General features: G+C 39.3%; 1 protein-coding gene across 4 annotated transcripts in view; it reads left to right on the forward strand.

Moving 5' to 3' along the window:
• Positions 1-26,756, forward strand: part of LOC149029137 (MraZ) — a 122,835-nt gene that overhangs the window by 69,858 nt on the left and 26,221 nt on the right. For all 4 annotated transcript variants that reach the window (XM_089140534.1, XM_089140543.1, XM_089140551.1 and 1 more), the window contains 13 exons: positions 4,516-4,635; positions 6,193-6,321; positions 6,419-6,544; positions 8,857-8,912; positions 9,036-9,135; positions 13,024-13,141; positions 13,363-13,572; positions 13,825-14,149; positions 25,138-25,231; positions 25,333-25,441; positions 25,529-25,797; positions 25,932-26,059; positions 26,507-26,741. In XM_089140534.1, coding sequence (XP_088996660.1) covers positions 4,516-4,635; positions 6,193-6,321; positions 6,419-6,544; positions 8,857-8,912; positions 9,036-9,135; positions 13,024-13,141; positions 13,363-13,572; positions 13,825-14,149; positions 25,138-25,231; positions 25,333-25,441; positions 25,529-25,797; positions 25,932-26,059; positions 26,507-26,741 — 2,019 coding nt within the window. The remainder of the gene's footprint in view (positions 1-4,515; positions 4,636-6,192; positions 6,322-6,418; positions 6,545-8,856; positions 8,913-9,035; positions 9,136-13,023; positions 13,142-13,362; positions 13,573-13,824; positions 14,150-25,137; positions 25,232-25,332; positions 25,442-25,528; positions 25,798-25,931; positions 26,060-26,506; positions 26,742-26,756) is intronic.

A 26,756-nucleotide genomic window follows, 5' to 3' on the forward strand; every position in this document is an offset into this window, starting at 1 on the left:
ATTGAATCAGTTACTATTCCGGAATCTCAACAAAGAGATCAAAATCACTGGGGATATTATACTATATGATTCCTTGGTGTCCGAAACATACGATTCAAGCAACTGAATTGAGAAAGAGGTAGTTGAATCAAAATAATTCTATTATAGTTCCATTTCTGTTAAGAGGGCATGAGTGTTCTACCATGTTCAATCAACACACTAAAGGGTTATACGATATATCCAGTGTAGAAGTAGGCCAACATTACTATTGGCAAATAGGAAGTTTGCAAGTTCATGCCCAGGTACTTATTACTTCTTGGGTCGTAATTGCTATCTTATTAGGTTCAGCTGCTGTAGCAGTTCGAAATCCACAAACCATTCCATCTGACTGTCAGAATTTTATTGAATATGTCCTTGAATTCATTTGAGACTTGAGCAAAACTCAGATTGGAGAAGAATATGGTCCTTGGGTTCCCTTTATTGGAACTATGTACCTATTTATTTTTATTTCAAACTGGTTAGGGGCTCTTTTACCTTGGAAAATCATACGGTTACCTCATGGGAAGTTAGCCGCACCTACAAATGATATACATACTATAGTTGCTTTAGTGTTACACATGTTACTGCCATATTTCTACGCAGGTCTTACCAAAAAAGGATTGGGTTATTTTTTTTTGGGGGGGGGGGGGGGGGGGCTTGGATCTGGTTTACATCAATGCCCCAAAACCTCCTAAAATCTCTTGTATGGATGAAGTGATACTCCCTGAACTCCAGACTCCAAAGATCTTGCCTAAGAACTGCCATAGGGGTTGGGTCCTCACCCCTTGGTGCCCTGTTGTCTATTTCTGTATCAACAACTATAATAGAGACTTAGTAGAGAGACCTCAACCTTAAGAGATGAGTTTCAATGAACCTAATGAGAAGGATAACGTAGTCTATAAATGCATGAATTGCATTTCATTTTAATATATGTGCATGCTAGTAAAACAACGCCCAAGCCTCATGAGGTATATGTGCTACTACAAGTCTACAACTTAAGTTATGTGTCATATCTTAAAATTTTGCCCCGTCTCTATATCCCTGTAGGGTCGAGAGATGACTGAGATATGGTGATTTTAGCCAAAATCTCATCGAAACCTGGTACAAATTCTGCTAGGTTTCAGTGGGTTTTATGCATAGTTGGATCTGGTTCTTGTTGGACAGTCTATTTTAAGGCCTACAAATACATAGTTTTACTAAAACACAACCCACAAAGTCCTTTGGTTTTGCCATTCGCATTCTTACTTGGTTGTATGTGGTCAAATCTGGATGTATGTTCACATGTATAAACATGCTTGAAGTGTAAATGAAAGGAATTGTAAGCAATTTCAATTGATAATGAAGTGAAACATAAAACCTATATTAGAATATGCATAACAAATTACTCAAACATACTCATATATATCATCAGTAGTCAAATATAAAATACAACTCATTTGCAACTGTGTAATAGTTTAGAGTTTACATAACTTTTTTGATTCATAGGAAATAGAAAACCCAAAATTATTCTTCTAGAGTCTAGACTAATAAAAGTTGCTATGCTGGCCTGGGTCAATCACTCTGTAAGTTTGTCAGAATCGATGTGCATTGCACTTTGATTGTGTGGTGACATATAAATTCCATGTCATAGAGTCCAAGAAAAATTGAACATAATCTGACACCATAGCACCATTAGCATACTGAAGTCTAACCCATCCTAGGATGTGGGTCACCAAACTATGGTGTACTAGCACTAGTACCCACTAATCCACCATCATTTGAATCATAGGGTGGTGTTGGGAGCTTGTATGGGTATGGTAACTGGTGTTTAGGGGTAGGAGAACATCTCATTGGCCATTGTATTCAACATATGTTTATTCCATCACCATACAATACATTTATGATATATTTCTTTTACAAGTTGTTCTAGGAAAACGATTTGTTAAACCAGAAAAATAAAAAAATAACACGTATTGCGAAAAATTCCGACAATGCGTGTTTGTAGATCGGCCCATGGTTTTCAACATATGTTAATGTTAACATCGTCGAATAACTGTTTAACGTACATTTTCCAAAATAGTAGTTTGAAGAAAAATCAGTTACCTCAAACTGAAGAAACTGCTTCAACGTTGATGTTGGGAGCTTCAATTCACTACAATCATGAGTTTGCCGGTGTTTTTGTTATGGTTCAGGTATACTTTGTGCAAAAATCTTCAAATATGAGCTGTTGTGGTGCTCTCTAGTGAAACTAGATGAAGCTTAAGGCATGGTTGAAATCTTGGTTGAGATTTTGATCAAGACATAGTTATATTGCCTTCTTTTTTGACAATCAGCCCACTCAAAATACCAAAATCTCGAAACAGGACCAAAATATCTTTGGTCGGAACATTGTACAAAGTAGTTTTGATCCCCCATCTCGTCTTGTTGGGGCCAAAACATCCGAAGTTTCTTGCAGAATTACATACCATGTCCTTAAATGAGATTTTTGGGATTCCCTCAGTGATAAAAGCATTTTGGTGAAAGCCCCACTGTTCCAAAACTCTCCTAAAGACCTTTATGATCACCGCTACTACAAAACCTACCATTGAAGCCATCTTTGTTGTTCAAAGGTTGAACCAATAAAAAATAGTGTTTTACATGCAAACACCCCCCCCCCGGGTGGGGCGACTTTGCCATGAAACTCGTGACACCTCCCAACTGTGGAAACCTGACAAATAGATCCACTCTGTTAGGTACTGTTTAGAACCATTTCCAGATAATGATTGGAATTTAACATTTTTTTCCTTTCAATATGACCAAAATACCCTAAGGTGAAATTACTATTATACCCTTAATCCAATCAAACCCCCTCCTACCATACCAGCAAATTAAGGTTAAAGCTCAATAGGAAACTCAATTAGGTTAAAACACTAATAATTAAATGCCTAAAGCCCTAAACGACCAAGGAAACCACGATAGGGGATCCCCCCCTATTGCGTTACATCATGTTATCTCTCATTATCTCTAGCGCATTCCATAAAAAACCATCTTCACTAACGGACTTGATACAACACATATTCTAATGGAAATATGAAGGAAAACTCACAACCACAAGTCTAAGATCTTGCATTTAATCTTGTTCTGTCACACTTTTGAAGTTAAAAAAGAATCAAGGGGTTCTAGAATGTTATTGTTTGCATCCTGTCTCCATGGCTATAAACTATCACAACATGCAAGAAACCTCAACTTCTATATTAGTTTCAATTTGATGCACTTATTTTGTTTTTTCTTTAAAAAGTAAGGTTTGTATTAAAGAGAAAAATAGGAAGAACGTATCATCCTAGAAACCCTTTAGAAAGAGAGGGTAGTAGAATCCAGACAAGGAGGACATTCCCTCCTAACCAATGTCCCAAATAGGAAAATTTGCCAATTGAAAATTTTCCCAATTGCAGTCTGTAATAAACACCTTTGAATAAGGTCAACTCACTCTCTCAGTCTCTTGGGTATTGAATAGGCTCCCACCACCCTTGTTGCAGTCTGAGCTGGAACCCTATCGTGTAATCTGCTGGATGGTTATGTTCCCTCCACATATGCCTAAACTCCACCTCTTTAAACAAAGCAGTCTCTTGCAAAAATCTCCCTTTCATAGCTTGATGCTTCCAAGGCCCTTGTATAATCCCATTAAGAGTATCCACTGCCAATTTAGAATCAGATCTGATTGAGACCTCCGAATTCCCTTCTTCAATGCAGATTTGAATCCCTAAGTGTGGCTTGCAAATCAAATGCCAAAACCGGATTGCAAATCAAATGCCAAAATCATACTTAAGAGTATGGCTTGAAACTTGTTTGGCTATAAGCATTCTTTGTTTCAGTGTTTATGCATGATACCTGCTACATACTATTTATTTATAATTTTTTTTGGCCCAAAAGTGTATTTCCAGGTATACTTCACCCAATTCCATGGGTTTCTACAGTCTGTTATCTATCTCCAATATGATACTATATGACACGATACAGTATGACTCTTAAAATCACCCAGCTGCTATGATACTACCAATACTTAAACCTTGGATGTTGCTGTTATAAATTGTAAAATAATAGATTGTGCCCAAAGCTGAGTTGGTTACTTGGTTGTTGGGTATTAGCACTGGAGAAGGAATTAGCACGTGTTAATTTTGATTTCTAGTGAAGCAGAATATTTTTTTCCTTTGGTTTTGTATGGATATGATTAGTCTCTGGTTGCTAAGACGTAGAGCTTTTAAGGTGTATTAATTATTTCAAGTATAAACCAAAATGGTTATTCTATGCATTGGTGTCAGCCTGTTGAAGATTATGTATGAGATGGCATTATTTATATGCTTCAAGATATTCTCTTGATGTTTGGTTCCCATATTCTAGCACTTTAAGGAGAAAAACAACTCGTAAATTATAATTCATAGCTTATGTATTATTTTCTGTCTCCTGTATTTTTATTGTAGCATCATTCTTTCTTTGGAAGAATTGCTTTGTTGTAACTGTGTTAGCTCTTTGGTTGCAAAGGTGAGAGGTCAAATCAGTATACTTTGCGGGGGAAGCATCAGCTTTGGATTGTCCGACTATCCAGTTTCAGAGTTTGAGCTTGTCGCAGAGGAACTTTTGATGAGTGATTCCATCATAAAGGTTTTTAAATTTCTTGAGTTTAGCTTTTGTCCTCTCTAAGCTTTACTTCTGTTTTCTAGTGAGTAAAATAATCATTTATGTGGTATACTTCATTATCTTCTCATATGTTAAGAACTTTTGATTATTCAAGTTTTGAAATGATTTAAACAAAAAAATGTATTAATATCTATAAAAGATGTTGAATCACCTGGATACATTTGGTTGTTTTCTTCATGCCTGCTTAGAAACTATTACTGTTATAGTTTGCATCCCAGAATTATGCTGTGTATGAGCAAACTTGGGGTGATGCTTTTGGCACGATCTTGATCTCTTCTTAAAACACTTTCAGTTTGTATGAAGTGCAAGTGGCTACCTAGCTGAGTTTGTTTCAGCACAGCTACCAAGAAATGAATTAATTAAGTAGAAAAGACATCCTGCTTGATTCTTTTTGTTTTATTTATTTTGAAGGCACAATCAACACAAAACATCGGGAGTGTTCACCTCCATGTCATAAACAGATGACCCTGCAGAAGGAGAAGCTGGAACAGATACCAAGTGCTAAAACTACAAGATCAAGTTGTAACCAAACCCCAGCCAGGGAGAAATATCGTAGCAGTAAATCTGGGTTCAGTTGAGGCCAAATACCAGGTAGAGTAGGCGGAAGAAATAGAAAGCAAGCCCAGATCATGAGGGAAATCCAAGTGCTGAATGTTGAGAATTGATAAGTGCACAAAATAGAAACTTCAAATTTCAGAATTATTAATTATTTAAGATCCAATAACCTACTCATTGATCAACATCAAACTTGCTGCAATCAGGATATATCTGTCGATAGGAATGGACCTCAAAAACTTTTGACCACTTGATGGCTAGTTGCAGAGATATCTTCAATTCACGGGTGCAGCTATAGAGCCAAAAACCAGGGTAATCATAGTTGTAGGGAGCAGCACCAAGGAAGAAACATCGTTCACATGGATGATACATCCTTATAATAGGCAGCAACAGCCAGGAGATTCTACTTATCACACACTATTGACTAAGGTTTCAGAGAAAGCAGGAGCAACTGAAGTTTCGGTGAACCATAAAGAATAAGGCCTTGAGGCTTACGAGGACTCTGAGAATTTCTGAGCCAATACCCTGATACCATGTAGGGATACGAGACTGACTATCTATTGCTTCCGACCCAAGAAAAAAAGGCCAAACATAAATAGTAATAATAATAAATAAAAGGGAAAAAAAATCAGTGTATCATTACTTAATGATTTTTGTCTTTCTATTAGCGCTTCTTTGTCAGTGAAAGCTGTCAATCTCCATATGAAATTTTTTCAGCATTATTTTATATTATTAATTGGAGCTAGAACTTTGTTAATATTTTGCAATGTACACATAATTGTGTCACTGTTTGCGTTGATTTATTTATATCTGATTCGATACTTCATCTCATGCTCTCTTAAATCACCAAATCTTCTATTTGTTTGTTGTTGAACTTCTAAACTTACATCATTTGAAGTAACATCTAGTAAATGTATGGCAGTCATTATTGATTCATTGTATTTAATTGGTGTCTGGTGGATGAAGGTGTATGGTGCTTTTAGGATGGCCGTCAAAATGTTACTTATGTGGAACTCCAAAATACAAATAGATGGTGGTGTGAATACTGTTGTTGCTACTTCGTTTCTTGAAGTTAGAAACCTAGTTGTTCTCAGGGTATGTGAGTTTCAATCTAATTCCTACAACTGATCTGGACATCTACTTATGTTTCTGGTGGACAAGTTTTCTGAATTTATTGCATTCTCTTTAATAGGAAAATTCCATTGTGAGTTCAAATGCTGACTTGGGAGTTTATGGTCAAGGTCTTCTAAAATTAACTGGTCATGGTGATGCAATCAAAGGCCAGCGGCTTTCCCTGGCATTATTTTATCAGATTACTGTAAGTCATTATTACATGCATGTGCCTTCTCTACAGATGCAGTTGTTGGACAACATCTTATCTATTTATATTGTTCATACGATTAGCAACTTTATTATGTGTAAATGCTCCTTGGATGTATAGATGGACCTTCCCCCGCATGTGCAAGCTTTCTTAATCTTGGCATGTGACACGTACACGTGCCCACACATGACACCAAAGGGCAGTAATTGTGGAAAACTCTATTTTATTCTCCCCAGGAGTTGAAAACTTGACTTCCCAACTTTGATACCATGTTAAAATACTGTAGGTAAGGGCAACTTAAAGGTATACATCAACATCTGGTGAACCCATTCATTTGAGTTTCATAGGACCTTGAGTAGAGATAACTTATAGGATTAGGAGCTGCGTTTAGTTTATTCTTATTTTGCAACAAAATGCAGAAGACCTGAATCTGAGTCACTAACGAAACCAACAACTGCATGACAAGAATATAATGTCTTCAGAAGTATCATCTATGTAAAAGGGGGGCAAATTTTAAGAAAGTACAAACTAACATGTGACCATGAGAATACTGTTTCCTCTTTCAAGGTTAGGATAGATTATAGTTTCTTGGCGATGTGATCCCGATTGTAGGGTTTGGGTTTCTAGAATGATTTCCCTAAAATTAAGGGTTCACCCAAAATCTTCCAGCAAATAAACCTAAAATATTATGGGAAGGTTGGATGTTTGTGGATCTCTAAGGAATCTATAGGAAGATTCTAGAGAGAAGTTAGGATTGATATGGGTTGATCAGAAGCTCCAGGGATTGTTTGAGATATCCAATTAATATGGGATGAGAAGGATCAATATAAAATTATTGTGGGAAAGTTCAGTTAACAAAATCTAAATGGGTGAGGATCAATTGGGAAAAGGGTAAAAATAAGGTTTCATCAAATCCCTATGAGATGGTTTTGAGATATCAGCGAAAGAGATCAGAGGGGATCAATCTTGGGAAGAGTTGAGTGAGTGTGGGCTTGATCTCTGAGGAAGGAATAGTTCTCGTAAGATCTTGGGCAATCTCTCAAATTTATCTTTCTTTTCTTTTCTTTTCTTTTATTTTTTGTTTTCCTGTTTCTGGCTTGCTGCAAGGAAGAGGAGCCACAGAGAGGCCGAGAGGGTTAGGAAGGGAGGGGAGGTGTCATAGGGTAGGGGAAGGGGTAGAGGGAGTCGTAGAGAGCGGATCAGGGGTGTCGTTGGGGCCTACGGAGGCTGCTGCCAAGGTGCTGCAGCAAGGGGAGGGTCTGGCGATGCTTGCACAGAATGGGGAGAGGAGGGTAAGGGCTTGCGGGGGTTATGGGAGGTGAGGGAGGGGCAGGGGTTGGCTGCAATTGAAGGGGAAGGGGGGAGGGAAGCCTGCAATGGTAGGGAGGAGAGGGAAAGGTGCTGGGGTTGCTTTCCTTGGAAACTTGCTGGAATTTCTGAAGAAATGTGCTAGACAGAGTATGTTGCTGACTTGAAGAAGAAGCTTGCTTTAAATCTGCTGTGGCCCCCTCAAACAGGAACACTACTGGTCCTCAACTTCAACATTCTTATTCACTTAATCAGACTTGAGAATTAGAAAGAAAGAATAGGCTATTTATAGCATACTGAAATACACTCATCCTAATTTGGTTTCCTTTATAGATTAGTATCCCATTACAATTGTTCTCAACTGTACAAAAAGATAATAAAAAGATCCAATGGAATCTCCTTGAAAATACCCCTTAAGACTTAAATACTAAAGGAACTCTTCTTGTAAATGAAGACTTTTAAGAGTCTTATCTTAAAGAAGATTTCCAAGGACTCAAGAACTCATCTTTGACTTAAACTGGACTCCTAACTGACTAAGACTCTTCTGAAAAATAAAAGTAAATTTCTGAAAATTAGAATCAGCAGATAATCAGGGCTGGATTCACCAAAATACCCCTTCATGAGGGGTTCGGCCAGCCCTAGGTGCGCCACTTTGGAGTGGCCTTCCACTCCAAGGTTTCGGTAAGGGGCAGAATTTTTGTTCACATCCCTTGGTACTCTTCTTTTTTTTTTGGGAAGGGGGGGGGGGTGGTTGTGATTCATTTTGTAAATTAGGCAAATGCTTCCTATGATTTTTGGAATGGGAGCAACTAGGTTATTTTAGTCCTCTAAGTAATAGGAGTCCTGACACAGCTAATGAGAATGGTTTCAGCATGTTATCGACCCAGCACATCTTTCCAGTTTTTTAAGGTCTGATTCTGGAATTTGTGCCAATAAAGTCTCAGTTATTTGTTTTATTCATTTCTCTTCCACATAACTCTCTCTCTCTCTCTTTGTGACAGGTTGGTCCAGGTGCCATGCTTCAGGCTCCACTTGATGACGAAGCTGGTAAATGTTTGTAAGTATGGGTGGGCTGTTGGTTCAGATAGGCTGTTGTAGTTTGGACATCTTAACCTATTATGTATAAAAGCACCTTTCTATTCTTTACTTATCTCTAATTATTTGTAATGTGCTTCATTAGGGCAACTAAATCCCTTTGTGAGAGTCAGACATGCCCTTTCGATCTATTGAGTCCACCAGAAGATTGCCATGTGAATAGCACATTGTCCTTTTCACTCCAAGTAAGAGATTCTCCCTTCTTTTTTTTCACTCTTTTCTGGTACTTCTTCGTGTTAGTTTGTTCATATGTACATCATCAATACATGATTAACAATGTAATTTCTTACGTCTGTCTATGTTAGTTCATAAATACATTTATCCTAGACATTGAAATGACCCATTGGAGAGAGAACTGCCATTCTGAACCCTTGGGAAGAGATAGAACGGGCTTCGGATTGGCTATGAGTCGGGTTATGTGGTGATTTTATAACCTTTTAAGTAGATTGTAGTTCTTCTGATATTTGGCAAATCTTCTTCTCAAAAGCTTGACTAATAATTTTCCTGTTTAATTTACGACCAAGATATCATGGTTACTTAGTCAACTAGGATTAAACCTTAACAGAGTATAAGATAATTCCATGTTTCAATAGGTTGTGACTAGTTTCAACCAGTTTTGAGAATCTTTTAAAAAGTTAGAATGTATCGACCAACAATTGCCAGGTTTTGGCAAATTATAATTAATTTCAACCAATTTAGTTTGACGTACCCTCAGTTGAATGGGGGTTAATTCTTCCAAAATCTTTAAGGATAACCTTTTCAAATGGGATCAAGGATAATTAATGTAACCAGCATCAGCAAGCAATGGTTGTCAAGGCAACAAGGCGATGCTAGGTGATAGAGGGCAAAGAAAACCAAGGTGACACCAAATTGCCATGACCCAAAAATGGGCCAAGCCGATAAGGCGGCCGCCTATGCGGACGCTTTGACAACCTTGGCAAGCACGAGACCTTCATATTTTGATCCCAAAAGTAAGCCCCAAAACATGTGGCGCCTAGGGCTGGCCAAATCTGAGCAGGGGTAGTTTGGCCATTTTACCGCATCTTTTGGAACCCAGAAGGGTGGGTTAGATGCAAAATGCTGTTTGGAGTGTACATCTATTTGTATATCTAATTTTTGTCTTGTTTTGATTAAGTTGTTGTATAGTCCTTGTCTATGTAGGAATTTTAGTTGGAATCGAATTTTCAACTAGGATTCCTTCTAGAAGTTCTAGAAGTTGGTTCTTTAGTTTGCAACTTAACTTTGTTTGGGAGTTCTCTAGAAGCCTCCTTTTCTAATATTTTGTGAGTTCTTATATAAAAGTTGTTGAGTTGTAATTGGATTCCCTAAGTTGAGACAAAGTGGTTTTTTATAGAGAGTCCTGGGTATATTCCTTCAATGTAACGTGGCTATTAAAAGCCCGTCACACCTTGTAAACAATTCAAACTGGATTAGTAAATTTTGAAGAGTGATTTGAAGGATATTGGGAGTCGTGGGTTCCGAGGAGCTCCACAATTGTTAGTAGTTTCCTTCATTGGTATGACAGCCTTCAAACTTGTGTTCCTGCAAATTAATTATTTGTGATCTTAAAATGGTTCAAAACCAAGATTGAGACATGTATTAAATAGATCTTACAATTGTAGTATGTATTTCTCTATCAAACACGAATAAATGTTTAAAGGCCACGTGAATTGGTACGTCTAACTTGATTATGTTTGTTTGACCCAAAATGCTAAATTGCTTTCTATCCTTCCATATCTATCAAACCAGGCCATCGCACAATGGGCTGAGCTGCACAACTAGCCATCCGAACATATAACAAACTCCATATTCTGAATAAAACTGAAACCAAGATGTTGTGATCATTCCAACCCAAAAAAGGAACAAAAAGAAAGGTATTATGCTGAATTTCATCTCAACTCCATTGAGACGTTGAGACCATTGAACATGTACTTTGAAAGCCAAAAGGTAAGCCAGCCCTGTACAGAAGAGACAAACGAATTGAATTCAAATAAAGGAACGAAAAATTGGGATTTCAAAGACATCAATGGAGAAGGAGACCACATCACTTTAATGTCACATTACATTTAATACAACCATTGCAACATCACCTCAATCGTATAATGTGCAAACTGCAGCAAACTATGCAAACTCCAACAACGCAAATTAGAAGACAGAGAGCTTCAAATGGTATACAAACATTACAACCCAAAAAATAAGGCAATGAACCACGTGCAAATGCACATGTTAGTTTCCTAGTCAAAATAAAAGAAAATTTGAGGTGGACAACTGGACACACTTTTCACAAGAGAGAGAGAGATTTATTTTGGCTGCATCCTTACTTCTTTTGTTAAGATAGGTGATCAACTGGATGGCGTCTTTGCCAAGAAGCTCATTCTTAATCAGTTTAATTCCCTTCCATGCAAACTGAGAATGCCAATATTTATTCTCCAGCTAGAGGGGAGTCTTAGAGTTTAAGTTGTCAGTTTTAGGAATCCAGACCCAAAGACGAATACTGAAAGCAGAGATGATGGGGAGAAGATGAAGAGAATAAGAGATGAGGAGGGAGAGTTGCGTGGAATGCAGCTCCCCTTCACGTGGCTGCTTTATTAATAACTAAAAGAAATCCAGATCTAGGATACTCGCAAAATCTGGTTACACTCAATATATTAAGAAGTAGAAACTAATCTCCCTTAGTATTGCTTGATAGTTGATACTCAAACTAATAAGAAAAGGAAACAAATAAAATAGAAAGAATAGAAAAGACGTGAAAGACATATGTGGGTCAAAAGCTGGGTCAAAAACCGTGGGCCATAACCCATGTGCACATGCACACCCATGGCTGTGTACTCTTATTTGTTGAGTTATAAGGGTATTTAAGGAACATCATCTTGTTGCTTTAGTTGTAATTTTTCTGTTTACTTTTTATCTCCCTTGGGAGGTGTACGCAATTCCTTTTATTTATTTGTTTATTTTTAAATATTAGTGAAGTAATATAGGTTTGGAGCACATGATGCTCCAATACACAACATTCCACCATCATCTCCCTACTTCTCTTTCCATCTTCCTCTTCTTCAAATCTTTCTTCTTATCTTTTCCTCCAACTCTAGCTGGATGTTCAATTTATCAACCACGTGGCCACAAAGCGTGCAGTTGTCTTATAATTTATTAGCTCAGGCTCTCTTTGGAGTAATTTATATATATATGTTTATGACCTATTTATGAATAATCGTTTATCATAACAGATTTTGAGTGATAAATAATTTCTATTTGGTTACTACTAGACAATAGATTATATAACAAGAAATAGGTTTGGTATCATGAGGTGAATAATATATTATGTATCATCAGTTTCGTGTTGTGTCGGTGTGGGGTTACCTTGTAAAATACATGTTGGCTTTAGTTTTGGTTTTGGCATGTTTTCGTAGGTTTGGGTTAGTTTTGATATCTCTAAAATATTGTTAAAGAGGAGGTGGGAATAATGTGGAAGTTGAGAGTAATATGAGGTATTGTTCTAATTTTTTTTATTTTACCATTTACCCCTATTTAAGTAGTAATTCTGCACATGCTCATTGATGGTATCTGCATAAACAAATAGTAGTAATTCTGCTCATGTTCACTGATGGTACCTGCATAAACAAAAATTAACTGTTTATGGTGATAAATTATAAACAGCTTTTGATCTATTTTTGAATTTTTGTTTAATTGATTTATTTTAATGAGATATAAGGATCATAAATCGTACCAAATACATCCATTTATGTTTCTGAGTCAAATAATTATAAGCTTAAACTGTAGCAAAGAGAACCTTAGTCAATTCTAGAGTATATTATTTTATCGAAGAAACCTTGATCTCAACCGTAACTTGGGAATGTTTTTTGCTGCTGTACAGTTGTAAATTTGAATCTGAAATTTTGGCATTACTTGTTGGATTTATTGACAAAAAGATGCTTAAATTGAGAACTTGTAATTCTCTTTGTTCAACCTCGTACTTTGGGCCTCGGGCATCTAACTCAGATACATGTTTACTATGTAGTTTGAGCTCAATGCGTTGAACATACAACCTTATTGTTCTTTTGATAATCTTTTGGCAGATTTGTCGTGTTGAAGACCTTACGATTAATGGCCTTGTCAAGGGAAGTATTCTTCAAATACACCGGGCAAGAACTGTCACTATCAATACAACTGGCATAATAAGCGCATCAGAACTAGGTGATCCAGAGCATTCCAATCTCCCGTTTGTTCAAATGAAATATCCCATTTTCACTCCAGTGAGCTCTTTCTCATTTATGTTAGTTTCTCTCTTGCTTTGTTTCTATTCTTGCTTGGCATTATTCCCATATGGGAACAAAGGAGTGTTACAATCATTACAGTTGTATTGTTTTTTATATTATTCGTGAATTTATGATTTTACTTGTTGAACCTCTCTTCAGGTTGCAAAGAGGGTCCTGGCAAAGGGATTTATTCGAATGGAGCTGGAGGTGGTGCTGGACATGGGGGAAGAGGGGGCTTAGGATTTTATGACAGGGGGCAATGTGAAGGTGGTAAAGAATATGGCAGTGCTGATCTTCCTTGTGAACTGGGAAGTGGAACTGAAGGTCCAAATAAATCATATGGACATGTTGCTGGAGGAGGAATGATTGGTAAGCCTTTAGGGTCGCATGGCTTTTCATGGGTAGATGACCTGTTTGTATCTTCTACTTGAAAACTCCAGTGTAGTACCATATAGTTGTTGCTTACATTTTTATCACTCTCACCAAACAACTAATTTGTGTTTTGGACTGTTCAATTTTCTGGACTTCATTGTTTGATGCATTATTGAGTTTGTATGTCTACTGATGCTTTTTTCCTTTCTCTCTTTCTTTTCTTTTTTCCCCTTCTTCTTTAAAAACCAGTGATGGGTTCTATTCAGTGGCCGCTGTTGAAGCTTGATGTTTATGGATCTCTTAGGGCTGAAGGCCAGAGCTATAGTAAAGAAACAAAAAATCATAATGGAACTTTGGCTGGTGGACTTGGTGGTGGTTCTGGGGGTTCGATTCTTCTGTTTATTCAAACACTCACAATTAGTGAAAATTCAACTGTATCTGTTGCTGGGGGAAAAGGTGGCCCTGTTGGTGGTGGTGGTGGTGGTGGTGGAAGAATTCATTTTGATTGGTCTCAGATTGCCACTGGAGATGAATATGTACCTGTTGCAACCATTAATGGCACAATTGACAGTAGGTATGACCAATTTTATTATTTGACCTGAAAAAGTTACTTGATGCTGTTCACCAATTCAATTGAAAGTTTTTTTTCTTTATTTTTCTCTTTTTTCTTTTCTGAAGGGGAGGGCGGAAGGAGGGGTCTTGGGAGTGAAGGAGAAATTCATTACTGAAGAAGAAAAGAAACAATATACAAAAAGTAAAACCCAGCATATGCAGGGCAGAAAGTCTGTCTTTGGAGAAAGGAAGGGGAGACACCTTAGGATTTACGGTATATACTTGTAACAGACTAACAGCATATAAAGTCTTCAAAATTGCAGCAACTACTAAATGGCTCAGGTTAATAAGGCTTAAGCTCGAGTATCCTGAGTTGGTACAAGGGAAACAAATAGGCGCAATCAAGTGGCTTTCTTTAAGATTAGAAGAGACTCAAGAGACCCTGAGTTCCTATAGAGAACAGGTCGTAGATAAACACCAACTCAAGATTGAGTTCTGCAGAACAAAACTCAGACTTCAGAAAGGGTTTGAGATTCTTGCTTTGATCCTCTGATATGATCAGTGATCGTGTCGCTAACCAATCAAAATAAAATCCTATACTAATCTAGCAAGCAGAAAGTACGGGGTCGAACTATGGGGAACTAAAAAGGCTAAGTCACTAAGATTGAATTCAACAAAACTAAATTTAAACTAAATCTACTAATTAATGCAAAAACGTTAACTATAAATATGTGAAGATCTTTGGGATTTCGAATCCCCAATGCTTTTCCCTAGCCGATATAACTCTACACTTCAAAGCAAATTAGGGATGGTCTTCCTAGATATGCCCTATCTTTGCAAGACTATTGTCCTTCACGGAAGCTTGGCACGCTTAGTTTGTTGAGCTATAGAACATCTTTGGCCAAACTCAAACACAATCAACTAGAAGATATAGAACAATCAAATTAATGAAATAAGCATGGTTCATCTACATCCCAAAGAAAAGGAACTAGCTACTCATTATCACAAAGTTCATAAGAAAAATAAAGATGAAACATAGGGAGAGAGAGAGAGATGAGAGCCGCGCTCGCCGTCTTCCTCCCTTCTCTGTGGCTGGCTTCTCTTTTATGTCTCCCGCACTCAATGAATCCCCTCTCTTTACCCATCGATTTGACCTTTATTCGTTTGGATTTTGGAAAAATTCAAAACTAGAAAGTTGTAGATATTTTCAATATCGTTCCATAGCATCTTGAATCACTGCAATCCAAGCTCATACGAGAGAGATATGCCCAAAATACTGAAGGTAGGTTTGTTTATCCGATTTTCATATTTATTACCAATACTTACCCGCCCGAGCCCAATTACCACACCACTCCAAACCACTCCCATTTTAGTATCTCAACCTTGAATGATGGAGCTTCTCCTAACCTGCCCACTACCACCGATCCCCTTTCGCCTGGCTCTGGATCCTCTATAGACCCCAACATCTTTGAAACCCCCTCCCCTTGGAACTCCTCCATGCATGAGTCTCCCCCTCCCCCCTTTAGTGATGTTAATATGGTCCCATCGGATTCCCCGATCGATAGCCCCCTCTTGGTCCTTTTTCTTCAACTCCAGCCTCTCCCCTAATGGCCGTATTTGAATCCTATGGGAACCGTCCAAATTCTTCACCACTTTATTATCTTCTTCCCCCAATTCATGCACCATAGCCTTTCTCCTCCCGCAGGCCCCCTTTTTTCCTTACCATCATCTATGGTTTTAACCGTGCTCCGGATTGTGCCCCTCTTTGGGACGCTCTTTGATCCATCTCCTCCTCTACTATTGGGCTCCCCTGGGGCATTGGTGGTGATTTCAACTCCGTCGTTTCTTGCATGAGAGAGTTGCAGGCCGAGCCCCGAACCCAATGGCTATTGAAGCTTTCAACTCTTATATTGACGATGCAGGCCTCTCCGATCTTCATTGGTTTGGCCATCTCTTCACTTGGCAAAATCGTAGGACAACGATGCTCGTATTGCCTCTAAGTTGGATCGCTTCATAGCCAATGAGTCTTGGCTTACCCGCTTCTCCTCTTCCCATGCTTTCTTTGCCCTCCCCTTGACTCTTTCGAACCATTCCCCTTGCCACCTCCATATTCTTGATTCTCCTTCTTTTGGCCCCAAGCCCTTTAAATTCTTTGACATGTGGACCTCTGAAGCCTCCTTCTTCACTACTGCCAATCTGCTTGGCCCCAACCGGTCCATTGCCACTCTCTTCCCCTTGTAGCCTTCACTCGCAAGTTGAGAAATACCAAAATTTCCCTTTGTTCCTGGAACTCTTCTGTTGGGAATATTTCCTCAAGAGTCTCTAGCTGCCACTTCGAGCTCTCTAGGATCCAATCCCTTCTCCAAAGTGACACTCTCAACCCTTCGTTGGTTGAGGAGGAGAGCTCCCTCACTTTAGATCATCCATTCTCTCTCAAGAGAAGAGCTTCTTTCAGCAAAAATCTCGCGTCAAGTGGCTTGAGCTAGGTGACTACAATACGGCCTACTTTCACCAATCCTTCAAAGCTCACCGCAATTTCAACTCCTTTCCCTATCCGCTTGCTAGTAGTGACTCTTGGATTTGCGACCCACCTAGTATCAAAGCCAAAGTCATCTCTATCTTTTCTAATCTTCTCTCTCCTCCCTCTCCCTTCCTGCCTCGCCCCCCTCTCCCCCCTTCTATCCTCAATAAATTTGTTAATCCCACTCTTCATGGATCCCTCTGTTCCATCCCCACTTTTGAGGAAATCATTTCGGTTGTTCGATCTCACAAAACCAGCCGTGCCCCTGGCCCTAATGGATTCAGTATGGGCTTCTTCCTAGCCACTTGGAATTTCATCGAGGAGGATTTGGTTAGGGCCTTTCGCAGTTTTTTTCATTAATCCTTCCTAACTCTCTTCCATCAACCAAACTTTCATTTGTCTGATCTGGAGACTCTTCCCTCTTTGATTTTTGCCCCATCTCCCTGTGTAACCTTTTCTACAAATGCATCTCCAAGATCCTCACTAACCGGATCAAGCCGATCATGTCCTTGTTGATTAATGCTAACCAATCTGCTTTCATCTCTAGTCGTAGTATCTCGGATAACATTATCCTCTGTGCGGAGATTGTTAGAGGTTTCAACTGTGCCTCTCATTCCCCTGCAGCTCTCCTAAAGGTTGACCTCCACAAAGCCTTTGATTTTATCCACTGGGCCTTCATTAGTGAGGTTCTCCTCGCCATGGGCTTTCCCACTGCGTTCGTCCATTGGATCAAAATCTGCATCTCCACCCTTGTTTTCTCATGGCTCCCCTTCTGGCTTCTTTCCTTCCAAGGTGGGAATCCTCCAAGGTTGCCCTCTCTCCCCCTACCTCTTCTCTTTATCTCTAGAAGTCCTCTCCCACATCCTCCAAGCCAAAACTGATCAACTCCTTATCTCTCCCATCCCCAAATGCAAAGCCCTCAAGCTTACCCACATTACCTTTGTTGACGATCTTATGATTTTCTCTAAGGCAGATCACTCCTCTATCTCCTTTATCCACTCCTCCCTCTCCTCCTTCGAGTCCCTCTCTAGCCTTCGAGTTAACCTTGACCATCTTTCTCTCGAGTGTCTCTGATCCTATTCGATCCTCCCTCCTCCTGCTTTTTGGCTTCAAACCTGGATCCTTCCCCATTACCTATCTTGGTCTCCCTCTCATCCCTGGTAGTCTCACCTGCCACCACTGCTCCCCGATGCTGAACCACATCCAGAAAAAGCTCCAACTCTAGAAAGGAAAACTCCTCTCCTTTGTCGGTAGGGTGGTGCTTATTTGATCGGTTCTCCAATCCTCTTATCTCTACTTGTGTCTCCCTTCTTAAATCCTCTATCCATTCCATGGAATCCCTCTTTTGTGCCTTCCTTTGGAAAGGTCAAAAGTCCTCCCGTTTCCTCTACCTTATCAGTTGGTCCGATACCTACTGCCCAACCTCTGAAGGAGGCCTTGGCATCTGCCGCATCTTGGATGTCAACATAGCCTGCCTTCTGAAACTCACTTGGAAAATTTCCTTAAAAGCAAGACTCCATCTGGGTTTCTTGGGTCTACTCCTACCTTCTTAAATCGGACTCCATCTGGACTGCTTCTACCCCTTCTAACCCCTCCTGGGTCTAAAGAAAGCTCCTCTTTCGTCCTAGGGCCTTGCCAGCTATCTCTGTCCTAGTATCTTTAGGATCCTCCACCTCTTTCTAGCTTGATCCGTGGCATTCGATGGGCATGTTGCATTCTCTTCTCGGTCCCCGCTCAGTCTATGATACCCACATCCTTAAAGCCGCCCTCCTTTCTTCTTTCATCTCCCATGGTTCCTGGTCCCACTCCCCCCACCCAGACCTCTTGCATGTCTGGGATTCCCTCCCTCCCCCCTCACCCTCTACTTCTGACCTCACCATTTGGCTTCCTTCTCCCACCTAATCCTTCACTACCTCTTCTGCTAGGAAACTCATCTGATCCCCATCCCCTTGTGTCTCCTAGGCCCCTCTAGTCTAGTTCAAAGGCCACATCCCTCACCACTCCCTTTCCCTTTGAAGAGCTGTCAACTTAGCCGCCACATCTTGGTTTACCCTACCTGCATTTTCTATGGGAAAGGTTTAGAGAACTTAGATCATCTTTTTTTTTCTCTTGCTCTCTCCCGCTCACTTTGGTCTTTAGCCATCTCCTCTATTTGGCCTTGGTCGAGGCGTCCTCATGGTTTTGCTAGTGATTGGAATTGGATCTTGAGAATCTTTTTGGGTTCCTTTATTTGTGACCAAGTAGGTAAGCTAGTCCACCACTTGTGGTGGGAGCGTAACCTCAAGAGATGGACCTCCAAATCTCGCCCCTTAGACTTGATTTGGAAGGCCATCTATTTTGATGTTTCTTCTAGGCTCTCGTCCCCCCCCCCCCAGTGGCTGATTCCCCAAGGACTAGGCTTATTGTTAGATCCTGGGGGCTCTCTGCTTCATTTCGATCATCTTCTTGATTAGTTCCCCCCCCACCCCCTATTTCCTCTTTTTTGTATCCTTTTTCCGTCATTTAATATATTATTAATTCACCAAATTTTTTTTTTATCTCTCATTACCTCTAAAAGTCCCACTTTTTTCCACCTTCTTGTTTAAATGGGATCTCTACAATAGTCACAATTCAGAGATAAAACTGATCTGTTTGAGACAAGCCTAGATGAGATCTTCACTCCCTACCTTGAAACTCAAAAAGAGGGCAAATAGAGTCTTATTTATTCCCCACTGTTGTAATGTGAGGAATTGCTCCTCCAAAGTATATTATTCACAAGACCCCACTAGGGTATTTATAGTTACAACTTAGTTAAGTCTTATACTAAGTAGAAAAAGGAAATATAGAAATAAAACTCTAGACTTATAAGGAAACATAATCCTATTTTAATTAGGAAACCTCAGTTCATGTTTTCAACACTCCCCCTCAAGTTTGAGCATAGATATTTATCATGCCTAACATGCTCATAATGTAATTGAATATCTTCGTGCTCAAGCTCTTTGTGAGCACATCAGCCCGTTGCTCGTTTGAAGTAACAAAGGTGATATGGATTAGCCCAGCCTCAAGCTTCTCTTTGATGAAATGTCTGTCAATCTCCACATGCTTAGTCCTATCATGCTGTCATGGGTTATGAGCTATGCTGATTGCTGACTTACTATCTGAGTATAACTGTATAAGAACTTCCAAATCTGTCCCAACCTCTTGAAGCAGGCCTTTAAGCTATAGTACCTCACAAATGCCTTGAGCAATCGCCCTAAACTCGGCCTCAGCATTGGACCGCACAACTACAGCCTGTTTCTTGCTTCTCCAAGTCACAAGGTTACCTCCCACATATACACAATACCTAGAGGTAGACCTCCTATCATCTGGACATCTTGCCCAATCTGCATCTGTATATGCCTCAATCTTCAAATGTCCATGAACTGAAATTAAAATTCCTTTTCCTGGAGTAGTCTTCAAGTATCTCAAGATCCGATATACTGCATCCAAATGTGAGGAATAGGGATCATGCATATACTGACTAACAAGACTAACTGCAAATGTGATGTTAGGTCTAGTGTGAGATAGATAGATCAACTTTCTCACTAATTTTTGATACCTTATCTTGTCAACTGGTTCTCCTTCCTTTGCCTTCAAGTCTAGGTTAGGCTCAATAGGAGTCTCAGCAGGCTTACATCCTAGCATTCTAGTTTCCTCAAGAAGATCCAATGTATACTTCCTCTGGGATAGGGATACACCACTAGTAGAATATGCCAACTCTAAACCTAGGAAATATCTTAGTTTTCCCATATCTTTGATCTCAAATTCAGTTCCCAAAAAAGTCTTTAATGCTGAAATCTCATCTTCACTACTGACTGTGATCACAATATCATCCACATATAGCAAAAGTATAGTAGTGTGGCAACCATCTCTTTTAATAAACAAAGTGTGGTCTACATTGCTCTACTTATAGCCATTAGATATCATTGCTTTATGGAACCTTCCAAACCACGCTCTTGGAGATTGCTTCAGCCCATATAAAGCTCTCTTTAACTTGCACACTTTCCTATAAGCCTCTGTAGTAGAATACCCGAGTGGTATATCCATATATACCTCTTCTTAGAGCTCTCTATGCATTATTCACATCTAATTGTTGTAAACTCCACCCTTTATTAATTGGACATTAAATAATAGTACGAACTGTGTTCATCTTGGCAACATGGGCAAATGTCTCCTAGTAGTCAACTCCATAAGTCTGAGTGAAACCTTTGGCCACCAATCTTGCCTTGTACCTTTTAACAGTCCCATCTACCTTGTACTTGATATTAAACACCCATTTGCACCCAACAGTCTGCTTTCCTATCGGAAAAGTCACCAAGTCCCACGTTTTACTTTTTTCCAAAGCTTGCATTTCCTCATCCATAGCTTCTTTCTAGTTTGAGTGAGATAATGCCTCCTGCCAAGTGTTAGAAATAGAAGTAGAGGACAAAGAGGAAATGAAACTTTGAAATTCTGGAAATAGAGACAGATATGAAACATAATTGGAAATAGGATGTTTGGTGCAAGTTCGAGGCTGCTTTCTTAATGCAATTGGTAAGTCTAAAGTAGGATTAGAAGAAGGGTCAAAGATAGACTCACCTGGAGGAATGGATTGTTCAGGGCCAGGAACCAAAGCTTTTGACTGGCTTGGTTCAGAAGGGGTCACTTGTTGCTTTTTTTGATAGGTCTTCAGAGGTCTAGTCTCCCCCTGTATATCATCCACCAGCTGTTCCTATCCGGTTATTCCATCTTCCAAAGGAGGATCATCTGTAGGAATCTCAGGAGAAATATCGAAAGGAGGAATCAACATTAGAACCTTTTCACTAAAACTCTCGCCCTGAAGAGATGTAGGGGAAAAAAAGGGAATTTGTTCCTGGAACACACCATCCATAGAGACGAAAAAACGACGAGAACTAGGATGATAACACTTATACCCCTTCTGTGTAGGAGGATAACCTAAGAAAATGCACTTTAACCCATGAGGATCTAACTTTCCATGAACATGGTGGTTCCGGACAAAGGCAACACATCCAAAAACCTTAGGAGAGACTGTAAAGACTGTTGTACCTAAAAGAACCTCAAGGGGACAGCGTTGGTCTAAGACTCGGGAAGCATTCGGTTAATTAGATATGCCGCAGTAAGAATGGCTTCACCCCAAAACTTAGGAGGCACATGCATAGAAAACATGAGGGAACGTGCTACCTCAAGTAGATGTCTATTCTTGCGTTCGGCAACCCCATTTTGAGGTGGAGTGTCGACGCAACTAGTTTGGTGTATGATGCCATGGTTTGCTAAGTAGGAAGGGAATGCGCCACCCAAGTACTCAGTTTCGTTATCCATACGAAGTATTTTGATTGTTGCCCCAAACTGAGTCCTTATCATATTATGAAAATTTTGAAAGCACGAGAAAACGTCACTTTTTTGGTGAAGTAAACCCATGTGGTCATAGTACAACAGTCGATAAAGGTAACAAACCATCTATGACCAGATACAAACACGGTCCGAGAAGGACCCCACACATCAGAGTATTGACTGAAAAAGGAATTTTACTACGATTATTAAAAATAGGGTAAACATGCCTGGTCTGTTTGGCCAAAATACATGCCTCACAATGAAAATCATTTAAATTGCACCTTTTAATCAAGTCTGAAATAATTTGGACAAAATAGGTAAAGGAATGTGGCCAAGACGACTATGCCACTGTAATAAGGTAAAAAGTGCAGGGGAGGTGGAACTAGAGACCGTAGAAAGAGCTGATGGGGACCCATCCATTAAGTAGAGCCCCCCTTTCTGTCTACCACTGCCAATCGTAAGCCCTGTTTCCAGGTCCTGAAACACACAATGAGAAGGAAAGAAAGTTATTTTGCAATTCATATCACGAGTAAGGCTACTAATAGATAAAAGATTAGCCGAAAACTTAGGAACATGCATGCCATTAGATAAGGTAAGAGTAGGCGAATAGATAATAGATCCTTTCCCAGAGATAGGGGAGAGAGACCCATCAGCCGTTCGAACATCCTAAGCAATAGGGACAGATGAATAAGTATGAAACAAAGTAGATGAGCCTGTCATATGGTCGGTTGCCCTAGAGTTGATTACCCAGGAGGGACAAGTCAAATTGACATTGTGACAACCAAAAATACCTGTGGGGATTTGTGGATCAACAGAGGGATCAATGACATAGGCTATACTCGTACTGGAAGTCTCTGGAGAAGATAAGTCAAGTCTGGATATCAATTGGCAATGGTGTTGGAGCTCATCTGAGGAAAGAGGTGTTGGAGTACTCAGGGTGTCAGAACTGGCTTGATTTGCAGATGTTTGATTTCTGCCCTTGATTCCATTTCTACCTTCTCCACGGGAATTTGTTGGACGTCCATGCAACTTCCAACACTTGTCCTTTGTATGACACTCTTTTCCACAATACTCGCACTTTACTGGAGGGCGAAAATTACCAGATAAAGGAGATATTGGATCAGCCATAATTGCAAGGAGAAATTAAAAAAGTCCCTGAACTTTTTCAAAATTTACGAAAAAGTCCCCTAAAATTGTTGCAAATTGCAAAAAAATCCCTTCTTTTTTTAGAATTACGAAAAAGTCCCTGAAATATTTTCAAAATTACTCTCACTAATTCACGTGAAAAGTATCTCCTCAGGTTACCTCCAATTGGTATATTGTTGAATCAAAGTACACCAGGAAATTTCTAGGAAAGACTAGAGGGACACAACTGGTCCGCTTAAATACCAGACTCCTTAGACAAAATTTTCCTAGATATGCACTTAATCACCCAATATACAGTTTCAAGATACCCGAAAAGAAAACAAACACGTGAATAGCGACTTCAAAAAAAAAAAAAATTCTACAACACTTCGTAAGATGAGAACAAAACCTTGCTCTGATACCATGTTGTAATGTGAGGAATTGTTCCTCTAAAGTATATTATTCACAAGACCCCAATAGGGTATTTATAGTTACAACCTAGTTTAGTCCTATACTAAGTAGGAAAAGGAAATATAGAAATAAAACTCTAGACTTATGAGGAAACATAATCCTATTCTAATTAGGAAACCTCAATCCATGTTTTCAACACCCACACTACTTCCTTGCTTCCCAAAGAAAAAGTTCCCATGCTGATTGTCAAAACTCAAGTTTGACATTCAAGCATTGTAGTTAAAATACAGAGAAGTATGGCATTCAACTATGAAAGCACTTGAACATCTCCATGCTCCAAAACCATAGAAAATCTCCCTCACTCAGAACAAGCTGTAAAAATTACACTGCTGCATGCCTTTCCTTGTGGCTTCTCACCCTACCTTAATTTCTTAAAAACTGGAAAACCTGAACTTTTTTTTTGGGGGGGGGGGGGGTCCTTACTAAGTCATTGGTGGCCAGCTGTAGAGTGGGTCCCCCTTAGCACATTAACATCATTGGATTGAATATTGATGGTAGTTCTGTCAGAAATCCAGAGCGAGAAGGTTTAGGGATATTTCTTGAATTGTCAGATTCTATGATCGAAGTGCTTGAGGCAGCTATCCAAGGACTCGATAAAATTCTAACCTTGAGATGGCTTCGACCCATGACTGTTGATGTATGCTATATATTTAGTGTTATTGCTCTCTTTCATAATTGAAGCAACAGCAAGCAAATGAGCAATACAAAACAGGAAAACTAATGTTAGCACAAGAAGAAAAGGAGATAAAGAGGAAGAGACGAGAGAAGGAAAGCTACTAGTCTTGATCAGAGAACAGTCTGTTTGGGAAGAATATCAAACTGCAACTGCTATGCCGCATTATTTAACTTAATGAGTGAGCATATTAAAAGCACAACCACATACTATTAAAACCAGACCTATATTCTCAAAATAAGCCATGCGGTTGCACTACCATAATGGGAACATCTTAACTTCAATATCACATGTAGTTCATAACCAAAAATGAGTTTGATAACCTCAAGGGGTTGGTTCAGTTGGCAAAGAACAACACCTCATAAGGAATAGGTCAAGAGTTCAAATCTTCTAGGGACTGTTCTTCCCTATATAAGTTACCCTCTTTCCTATATATACAAGCTACAGTCCAAAAATAAAGAAAATGAATTTGGAACTAGTGCTTTTGGAAAATAATTAAATCTAGGTGAAATGTGTAATGGTTTTAGATCCCTTGCCCTTAGAAGTTTACACTCAAGTATCATAGGGAATGGGGTTGGGAGTTTTTGCATATGTGATCAGAGTTGGAGTTTGAGCTCAAACCTTTCAGTTTATTATTGTTAAGGGTTCTTTCCCATGATTCTTCGGCTTTTCTTATGGATAATTGCTTTCTATTTGATGTATTTTCATTGTGCTATTTTTTATAAATGCAAACAGATAAGCTCGCAACGCAGTCTTGCATCTTCTTTTTTCTCAAGAAAAAATTAACGTCTCAGATTCTAATGTAAAGAGGTTTACTGCTAGATTTTGAACTACATGCTTCTTTCCTTTTAATCATTTTTACCCCTAACAGTGGTGGACCTGGGGATAGACGTGGTCGCCAAGGAGGACGGGGCACAGTTACAGGAAAAAAATGCCCTGAAGGCCTTTATGGTACATTCTGCAAGGTATGTTTCCTTTTATTTTTTTTGATTTCTTGATTTTCTTGTTAGGACTTTCTCTTACTTAATTTGTTCTTGGTTGGAATTTTTTTCTTGTTTTTTTTCAGGAGTGTCCTGTTGGCACTTACAAAGATGTTTATGGGTCTGAAGCATTTCTTTGCACTTCATGCCCACTTGAATATCTTCCTCAACGTGCTCAGTTTATATATGTACGAGGTATTCGTATGACCTTTATATTCATATGTTCCTCTTCTTCTTCTCTGTGCGGTTATCTCATCTATGTGTGCTAACAATCCACTGCAGGAGGAGTTACCACACCACGTTGTCCATATAAATGTATATCTGACAAATATAGGATGCCAAACTGCTATACACCTCTTGAAGAGCTAATCTATACGTTTGGAGGCCCATGGTTTTTTGCGCCTATTCTTTCAGTAATTTTGGTGTTGCTAGCTCTTTTGCTAAGCACTTTGAGAATAAAGTTGGTCGGATCAGATTATTCATATCATACTGCCGATTCTATTGAGCATCGCAATCGTCATCACTTTCCACATCTCCTGTCACTTGCAGAGGTACCTTTTTTCCCCCTTACATTTCAACTAGCAATTAGACCTCTTTGCTTTTAGGTTCTGTTTTCATGAGATATGATAGCTTCTTGATGGATTAGTAGTACATAATGTTCGTTGTGTTTTTGACTCAAATATAGGTTAGAGGAAGCAGCAGAGCGGAAGAAACTCAAAGCCATGTGCACAGACTGTATTTTATGGGTCCCAATACTTTTAGAGAACCATGGCATCTTCCCTACTCGCCACCTGATGCAATTATTAAAATTGTGTAAGCAATCAACTCAAATTTAACTCAAATTTACCTGAAGCTGAATATATCTTCTCTGGGATTTACAAGGCTGCCTTAGTACTACAAGGGTCACAGGTCTGTAAATGAGTACATGCTGTTAAAAAGATGACGGACAGGGAACCTACAATCCTTTTTCAAATTGAGTCATATGTTGATCCTCACAGTGAACTTTTTTGGCTTTCAAAAATTGAAATAATCCTGTCATTAAACCTTTCAAGTTAGTTTAGGATGGTTGGGTCCAGGATGTTACCGTACGACTTTTGATAATCATGTACGCAATGTGGATAGCCTAAGAATACTTTAATGTTTTATAATATACTTGTGACATACTATTTTTGGGATGATTATATTATTGCAACATCCTGCTATTTCTATTTATCAATTCAACAATATTATCTTTAATATGCATACAAGTTCCATCTGCAGGTATGAGGATGCCTTCACCAGATTCATTGATGAGATCAATTCTGTTGCTGCATATGAGTGGTGGGAAGGGTCAGTGCACAGCATACTTTCAGTGCTTGCTTATCCTTGTGCATGGTCTTGGAAACAATGGCGCCGAAGGAATAAGATTCATCGCCTTCAGGAATATGTGAAATCAGAATATGATCATTCATGCCTGCGCTCTTGCAGATCACGAGCTCTTTACAAAGGGATGAAGGTTTGGATTAGGATG

This window comes from Hakea prostrata, chromosome 1 (assembly GCF_041222555.1).
Source record: "Hakea prostrata isolate BN-2017 chromosome 1, UWA_Hpros_2, whole genome shotgun sequence".
Taxonomy (NCBI): Eukaryota; Viridiplantae; Streptophyta; class Magnoliopsida; order Proteales; family Proteaceae; genus Hakea; species Hakea prostrata.